The sequence below is a fragment of the Tachyglossus aculeatus genome, chromosome 11 (assembly GCF_015852505.1).
Source record: "Tachyglossus aculeatus isolate mTacAcu1 chromosome 11, mTacAcu1.pri, whole genome shotgun sequence".
Taxonomy (NCBI): Eukaryota; Metazoa; Chordata; class Mammalia; order Monotremata; family Tachyglossidae; genus Tachyglossus; species Tachyglossus aculeatus.
Window position 1 is genome coordinate 23,258,902 of NC_052076.1, and position 9,130 is coordinate 23,268,031.

General features: G+C 51.3%; 1 protein-coding gene across 1 annotated transcript in view; it reads left to right on the forward strand.

The window, feature by feature from the left end:
* Positions 1–9,130, forward strand: part of DCAF7 (DDB1 and CUL4 associated factor 7) — a 51,523-nt gene extending 42,393 nt beyond the window's left edge. The window contains exons 6-7 of the mRNA XM_038754801.1: positions 2,349–2,466; positions 8,868–9,130. Of these exons, the coding sequence (XP_038610729.1) occupies positions 2,349–2,466; positions 8,868–9,040 (291 nt within the window). The 3' untranslated portion in view covers positions 9,041–9,130. The remainder of the gene's footprint in view (positions 1–2,348; positions 2,467–8,867) is intronic.

The window sequence follows — 9,130 nt, forward strand, 5'->3', positions numbered from 1 at the left end:
TATGTTGCCGACTTGGACTTCCCAGGCGCTTAGTACGGTGCTCTGCACACAGTAAGCGCTCGATAAATATGAATGAATGAATGAATTGCTCTATTTATTTTACTTGTACATATTTATTCTGTTTATTTTATTTTGTCAATCTGTGGTGTTGTCCGTCTCCCCCTTCTAGACTGTGAGCCCGCTGTCGGGTAGGGACCATCTCTATATGTTGCCGACTTGTACTTCCCAGGCGCTTAGTACAGTGCTCTGCACACAGTAAGCGCTCAATAAGTACAATTGAATGAATGAATTGCTCTGTTTATTTTACTTGTACATATTTATTCTATTTATTTTATTTTGTCAATCTATGTTGTTGTCTGTCTCCCCCTTCTAGACTGTGAGCCCGCTGTTGGGTAGGGACCGCACTATATGTTGCCGACTTGTACTTCCCAAGCGCTTAGTACAGTGCTCTGCACACAGTAAGCGCTCAATAAATTCGATTGAATGAATCGGATTCAGTCACTCATTCAATTCAATCAGCCGTATTTATCGAGCGCTTACTCATTCATTCATTCAATCGTACTTCTTGAGTGCTTACTGTGTGCAGTATATATATATATATCTGGAACCGGACCGGGGGGACCAGGCGAGACCGGCGGGGCCGAAGCTCAGCGGGTTGCTCTGCATCTGAGCGCTGTTTGGAGAATCCTTCATTTGTTCAATCGTATTTATTGGACTCTGTGCAGAGCACTGTACTAAGCGCTTGGGAGAGTACAGTATAACAATGTAACAGTCACATTCCCTGCCCACAATGAGCTTATGTCCTAGAGTGGGGGTGACCTACATCAACACGGGCTTATTAGAGAAGCAGCGTGGCTCAGTCGAAAGAATCCGGGCTTGGGAGTCAGAGGTCATGGGTTCTAATCCCGGCTCCCCCACACGTCCGCTGGGTGACCTTGGGCAAGTCACTTAACTTCTCTGAGTCTCAGTTACCTCATCTCTAAAATGGGGATTAACACCGTGAGCCCCATGTGGGACAATGTGATCACCTTGTATCCCCCCCAGCGCTTAGAACAGTGCCTTGCACATAGTAAGCGCTTAACAAATGCCATCATTATTATTATTATTATTATTTTGGCCGGTAAAGCAGGGGCAGAGCTCTCTTCCTCCCTTCAGAGCCCTGCTGAGAGCTCACCTCCTCCAGGAGGCCTTCCCAGACTGAGCCCCTTCCTTCCTCTCCCCCTCGTCCCCCTCTCCATCCCCCCCATCTTACCTCCTTCCCTTCCCCACAGCACCTGGATATATGTATAGATGTTTGCACAGATTTATTACTCTATTTATTTATTTTATTTGTACATATTTTTTCTATTTATTTTATTTCATTAATATGTTTTGTTTTGTTGTCTGTCTCCCCCTTCTAGCCTGTGAGCCCGCTGTTGGGTAGGGACCGTCTCTATATGTTGCCAACTTGTACTTCCCAAGCGCCGAGTCCAGTGCTCTGCACACAGTAAGCGCTCAATAAATGCGATTGAATGAATGAATGAATGAATGAGGCCCACGCGGGGGTGTCCTCTTGGGCCACCGGGAAAGAAAGCTTTCCCCCCACTGATCCCAGGAGCACTGTATCTTCGGAAGGACGGGGCGGGATGACTTTCTCTGAGAGATGGGCAGAGGTGACTCAGGTCATTGGCTCCAACCCCCGGCCCCGCGGAGTCTCCTTTTAATAATAATAATAATGGCATTTATTAAGCGCTTACTATGTGCAAAGCACCGTTCTAAGCGCTGGGGAGGATACAAGGTGATCAGGTTGTCCCACGGGGGGCTCCCAGTCTTCATCCCCATTTTCCAGATGAGGGAACTGAGGCCCGGAGAAGTGAAGTGACTTGCCCAAAGTCACCCAGCCGACAGTTGGCGGAGCTGGGATTTGCACCCACGACCTCTGACTCCAAAGCCCGGGCTCTTTCCTCTGGGCCACGCTGCTTCTTCTTCTCCTTTGTTCTAGACTGTGAGCCCACTGTCGGGTAGGGACCGTCTCTAGATGTTGCCAATTTGTACGTCCCAAGCGCTCAGTCCGGCGCTCTGCACACAGTAAGCGCTCAATAAATACGATTGATGATGATGATGATGATGATGATGATGATGACTAAACCTCTCCCATTCTTCTTCCGGGGTTTAATTGCCAACGGGTTTGGCTTTTCACCGTTTTTTTTTTGTGGGGGGCGGAGGGAGGGCTCCGCACGGTTCTGCCCCGGCCCCCCGAGCCGCAGTGGGATCCGGGGTTCGAGCCGCGCCGCCGTGGGCCCCGCGGGGAGGAGGAGACCCTCCTGAGGGGCCCCCGCGGCCCGGCTCCCCGCCCCCGGTTCCCGCAGGTTGTGATTCTGGACGTCCGAGTTCCCTGCACGCCCGTGGCCCGGCTCAATAACCACCGGGCTTGTGTCAACGGCATCGCCTGGGCCCCGCACTCATCCTGCCACATCTGCACCGCCGGTGCGTATCCCGGGGGCCCCTTCTCCCGCTCCCCCGGCCCCGGCGCTCCAGGGACCCAAGGGCGCCTCACTGACCCCAGGGCAGATAAGAATAATAAGAATAATAAATAGTAATATTTAGACTGTGAGCCCACTGTTGGGTAGGGACCATCTCTAGATGTTGCCAATTTGTACTTCCCGAGCGCTTAGTGCAGTGCTCTGCACATAGTAAGCGCTCAATAAATACGATTGATGATGACCCCAGGGCAGATAATAATAATAATTCATTCATTCATTCAGTCATATTTATTGAGCGCTTGCTATGTGCAGAGCACTGCCATTGATTGATTTATATGTTTTGCTTCGGTGTCCGTCTCCCCCTTCTAGACTGTGAGCCCGCTGTTGGGTAGGGACCGTCTCTAGATGTTGCCAATTTGTACTTCCCAAGTGCTTAGTACAGTGCTCTGCACATAGTAAGCGCTCAATAAATACGATTGATGATGACCCCAGGGCAGATAATAATAATAATTCATTCATTCAGTCGTATTTATTGAGCGCTTACTATGTGCAGAGCACTGCGATTGATTGATATGTTTTGCTTTGTTGTCCGTCTCCCCCTTCTAGACTGTGAGCCCGCTGTTGGGTAGGGACTGTCTCTAGATGTTGCCAATTTGTACTTCCCAAGCGCTTAGTACAGAACTCTGCACATAGTAAGCACTCAGTAAATACAATTGATGCTGACCCCAGGGCAGATAAGAATAATCATTCATTCATTCAGTCGTATTTATTGAGCGCTTACTATGTGCAGAGCACTGCGATTGATTGATTTATATGTTTTGCTTTGTTGTCCGTCTCCCCCTTCTAGACTATGAGCCCGCTGTTGCGTAGGGACCGTCTCTAGATGTTGCCAATTTGTACTTCCCAAGCGCTGAGTGCAGTGCTCTGCACATAGTAAGCGCTCAATAAATACGATTGGTGATGATGATGATGGTATTTGTTAAGCGCTTACTATGTGCCAAGCACTGTTCCAAGCACTGGGGTAGATACAAGGTAACCAGGTTGTCCCACGTGGGGCTCACAGTCTTAATCCCTGTTTTACAGATGAGGCAACTGAGGCACAGAGAAGTTAAGTGGCTTGCCCAGGGTCACACAGCAGACAAGTGACCGAGCCGGGATAAGTAACATCTCGGGAGGGTCCCGGCCCCGACGCTCCAGGGACCCAAGGGCACCTCACTGACCCCAGGGCAGATAATAATAATAATAATGATAAATAATAATAGTATTTAGACTGTGAGCCCGCTGTTGGGTAGGGACCGTCTCTATATGTTGCCAATTTGTACTTCCCAAGCGCTTAGTACAGTGCTCTGCACATAGTAAGCGCTCAATAAATACGATTGATGATGATGACGGTATTTGTTAAGCGCTTACTATGTGCAGAGCACTGGTTTAATCAATCAATCAATCAATCGTATTTATTGAGCGCTTACTATGTGCAGAGCACTGTACTAAGCGCTTGGGAAGTACAAATTGGCATCACATAGAGACAGTCCCTACCCAACAGTGGGCTCACAGTCTAAAAGGGGGAGACAGAGAACAGAACCAAACATACCAACAAAATAAAATAAGTAGGATAGAAATGTACAAGTAAAATAAATAAATAAATAAATAAATAGAGTAATAAATATGTACAACCATATATACATATGTACAGGTGCTGTGGGGAAGGGAAGGAGGTAAGACGGGGATGGAGAGGGGGACGAGGGGGAGAGGAAAGAAGGGGCTCAGTCTGGGAAGGCCTCCTGGAGGAGGTGAGCTCTCAGCAGGGCCTTGAAGGGAGGAAGAGAGCTAGCTTGGCGGAGGGGCAGAGGGATTGGGGGCATTCCAGGCCCGGGGGATGACGTGGGCCGGGGGTCGATGGCGGGACAGGCGAGAGCGAGGTACAGTGAGGAGATTAGTGGTGGAGGAGCGGAGGGGGCGGGCTGGGCAGTAGAAGGAGAGAAGGGAGGTGAGGGAGGAGGGGGTGAGGTGATGGACAGCCTTGAAGCCCAGGGTAAGGAGTTTCTGCCTGATGCGCAGATTGATCGGTAGCCATTGGAGGTTTTTGAGGAGGGGAGTGATATGTCCAGAGCGTTTCTGGACAAAGATAATCCGGGCAGCAGCATGAAGTATGGATTGAAGTGGAGAGAGACACGAGGATGGGAGATCAGAGAGAAGGCTGATGCAGTAGTCCAGACGGGAGAGGAGGAGAGCTTGAACGAGAAGGGTAGCGGTGTGGATGGAGAGGAAAGGGCGGATCTCGGCAATGTTGCGGAGCTGAGACCGGCAGGTTTTGGTGACGGCTTGGATGTGAGGGGTGAACGAGAGAGCGGAGTCGAGGATGACACCAAGGTTGCGGGCTTGTGAGACGGGAAGGATGGTAGTGCCGTCAACAGAGATGGGAAAGTCAGGGAGAGGACAAGGTTTGGGAGGGAAGACAAGGAGCTCAGTCTTCGACATGTTGAGCTTTAAGTGGCGGGTGGACATCCAGATGGAGATGTCTTGAAGGCAGGAGGAGATGCGAGCCTGGAGGGACGGGGAGAGAGCAGGGGCAGAGATGGAGATCTGGGTGTCATCAGTGTAGAGGTGATAGTTGAAGCCGTGGGAGCGAATGAGGTCACCAAGGGAGTGAGTGTAGATTGAGAACAGAAGGGGACCAAGCACTGAACCTTGGGGACCCCCCACAGTAAGGGGATGGGAGGGGGAGGAGGAGCCTGCAAAAGAGACTGAGAATGAACGACCGAAGAGGTAAGAGGAGAACCAGGAGAGGACGGAGTCTGTGAAGCCAAGGTCAGATAGCGTGTTGAGGAGAAGGGGGTGGGCCACAGTGTCGAAGGCAGCTGAGAGGTCGAGGAGGACTAGGATAGCCTAGGAGCCGTTGGATTTGGCAAGCAGGAGGTCATTGGTGACCTTTGAGAGCGCAGTTTCCGTGGAATGAAGGGGACGGAAGCCAGACTGGAGGGGGTCGAGGAGAGAGTTGTTGTTGAGGAATTCTAGGCAGCACGTGTAGACAACTCGTTCAAGGAGTTTGGAAAGGAATGGTAGGAGGGATATGGGACGATAACTAGAAGGTGAGGTGGGGTCAAGAGAGGGTTTTTTTAGGATGGGAGAGACATGGGCATGTTTGAAGGCAGAGGGGAAGGAACCAGTGGAGAGTGAGCGGTTGAAGATGGAAGTTAAGGAGGGGAGAAGGGATGGAGCGAGAGATTTCATAAGATGAGAGGGAATGGGGTCAGAAGAACAGGTGGCCGGAGTAGCACTTGAGAGGAGGGAGGAGAGCTCCTCTGAGGATACCACTGGGAAGGATGGGAGAGTAGCGGAGAATGTTGAGAGCCGGGGGGGTTGGAGAAAGGGGGGAAGAGACTTTGGGGAGGTCGGACCTGATGGATTGAATTTTGTTAATGAAGTAGGAGGCCAGATCGTTGGGGGTGAGGGAAGGAGGAGGGGGAGGAACCGGGGGGTTTAAGCGCTGGGGGGATACAAGGAGATCAAGTTGTCCCACGTGGGGCTCACAGTCTTAATCCCCATTTTATAGATGAGGCAACTGAGGCACAGAGAAGTTAAGTGGCTTGCCCAAGGTCACACAGCAGACAGAGCCGGGATAAATAACATCTCGGGAGGGTCCCGGCCCAGGGCCGGAGCCCGGCCCGACTTCGGGCCCCCGCGGAACCAACGCCGACCCCTCCGTAAAAATAATCATCATCGTCACCATTGTGGTATTTGTTAAGCACTTAGTATGTGCCAGGCACTGCACTGCGCACTGGGGTGGACACAAGCAGATCGGGATGGACACAGTCCCGGTCATCATCATCATCAATCGTATTTATTGAGCGCCTACTATGTGCAGAGCACTGGACTAAGCGCTTGGGAAGTACAAATTGGCAACATCTAGAGACAGTCCCTGCCCACAGTCCCGGTCCCATCTAGGGCTCACACTCCCGATCCCCATTTTCCGGAGGAGGTCACTGAGGCCCGGAGAAGTGAAGTGACTTGACCAGGGTCACACGGCAGACAAGTGGTGGAGCCGGGATTAGAACCCATGACCAGAGGCCCGGGCTCTGTCCTCCAGACCGTGCTGCTTTTCCATCCACTTTTTTTTTACTCTATTCATTTATTTCTTTAATTTATTTGTCCATATCTATTCTATTTATTTTATTTTGTTAGTATGTTTGGTTTTGTTCTCTGTCTCCCCCTTTTAGACTGTGAGCCCACTGTTGGGTAGGGACCGTCTCTATATGCTGCCCACTTGGACTTCCCAAGCGCTTAGTACAGTGCTCTGCACACAGTAAGCGCTCAATAAATACGATTGGTGATGATGATGATCCACTTGTCAGCATTCATGAGGGGAACCCGGGCTCTCTCTGCCTTTGGCCTCGCTTAGCAAATGCCATTATTTTTCCAGCGCGTAGAACAGTGCTTGGCACATAGTAAGCGCTTAACAAACGCCGTTATTATTATTGGCGCTGACACCTATTGTACGCGCCCCAGCCCCCTCCCATTCAGTCAATCAGCACTATTAACTGTATTAATAGTTAATACTATTAACTATTAATCAGCCTACTGGGCTCGGGGCACTGTACTAAGAGCTTAGGAGAGGGAATTAGGGTTAGTAGAAGTTGAGTTGTAGAAGACGCACCGTGGTGGAAGTTGAGTTGTAGAAGTGGACGCGCCGTGGCCTTGTGGAGTCAGAAGGGCCTGAGTTCTAATCCTGGCTCTGCCACATGTCCGCTGTGTGACTTGGGGCAAGTCAACTCACTCCTCCGGTCCTCAGTCGTCTCATCTGCTTCATGGAGACTCAATATCTGTTCTTCCTCCTACTTAGACGGTGAGCCCACTGTTGGGTAGGGACTGTCTCTATATGTTGCCAATTTGTACTTCCCAAGCGCTTAGTACAGTGCTCTGCACATAGTAAGCGCTCAATAAATATGATTGATGATGATGAGCCCCGTGTGGGACCTGATTCCCTTGCACCTACTCTGGCGCTTAGCACAGTGCCTGGCACATTGGAAGCGCTTAATAAGAAGCAGCGCGGCTCAGTGGAAAGAGCCCGGGCTTTGGAGTCAGAGGTCATGGGTTCAAATCCCGGCTCCGCCAATTGTCAGCTGGGTGACTTTGGGCAAGTCACTTCTCTGGGCCTCAGTTACCTCATCTGTCAAATGGGGATTAAAACTGCGAGCCCCCTGTGGGACAACCTGATCACCTTGTAACCTCCCCCAGTGCTTAGAACAGTGCTTTGCACATAGTAAGCGCTTAATAAATGCCGTCATTATTATTACCACAATTATTATTATTATCGGCAGGAGTAGTAATGGAAGAAGGGGTCCCAGCCCCCCCAGGAGCTCATCATCATCACCATCAATCGTATTTATTGAGCGCTTACTATGTGCAGAGCACTGTACTATCAATCAATCAATCAATCGTATTTATTGAGCGCTTACTATGTGCAGAGCACTGTACTAAGCGCTTGGGAAGTACAAATTGGCAACACATAGAGACAGTCCCTACCCAACAGTGGGCTCACAGTCTAAAAGGGGGAGACAGAGAACAGAACTAAACATACCAACAAAATAAAATAAATAGGATAGAAATGTACAAGTAAAATAAAGAAATAAATAAATAAATAAATAAATAGAGTAATAAATATGTACAACCAATATGTACTAAGCGCTCACAGCCGAGAAGAGAGTGAGAGGGCAGCCACTGGTCTGGTCCGTGGACTCCCCCCATAATAATAATAATAATAATGATGGTATTAAGCGCTTACTTTGTACAAAGCACTGTTCTAAGCGCTGGGGAAGTTACAAGGTGATCAGGTTGTCCCACGGGGGGCCTCACAGTTTTAATCCCCATTTGACAGATGAGGGAACTGAGGCCCAGAGAAGTGAAATGACTCGCCCAAAGTCACCCCGCTGACAGTTGGCGGAGCCGAGATTCGAACCCGTGACCTCTGACTCCAGAGCCCGGGCTCTTTCCCCTGAGCCACGCTGCTTCTCCGTCACAGGGGCCCAGAGCAGGCAGGGAGGGGTCGTTTGGCTAAGGGGGAAGGAATCAATCAATCAGTCGTATTTATTGAGCGCTCGCTGTGCTTGGGAAGTCCAAGTTGGCAACATATGGAGGCGGTCCCTACCCGACAGTGGGCTTACAGTCTAGAAGGAAGACCCCAGGGCAGAACTGCCACCGTCAGTCCCCCCTCAATCGGCTGCCAGCACCCATTCCCCTCCGTGGGTGCTCCGACGCGGGCACCCACGGGAAGCGAGGGGTCCTCGTGACCTCACATCTCCGAGGGAGAATGGGCTCCATTTTGGGGGGGGGGCCCTCCCCAGCGGGTGGGGGGGACCCGGCCGGGAGACGGCCCCCCGCTGACCTCGCCCTTCTCCCGCGCGGCAGCGGACGACCATCAGGCCCTCATCTGGGACATCCAGCAGATGCCCCGGGCCATCGAGGACCCCATCTTGGCGTACACGGCCGAAGGCGAAATCAACAACGTGCAGTGGGCGTCCACCCAGCCCGACTGGATAGCCATCTGCTACAACAACTGCCTGGAGATCCTCCGAGTGTAGTGGCGTCAGGGGGGGTCGTGGCCGGAGGCCCCCCCCTCCTCCCCGGTCTCCTCGTCCCCCCCCCCACCCCAGAGTGAGAACGGACACGTC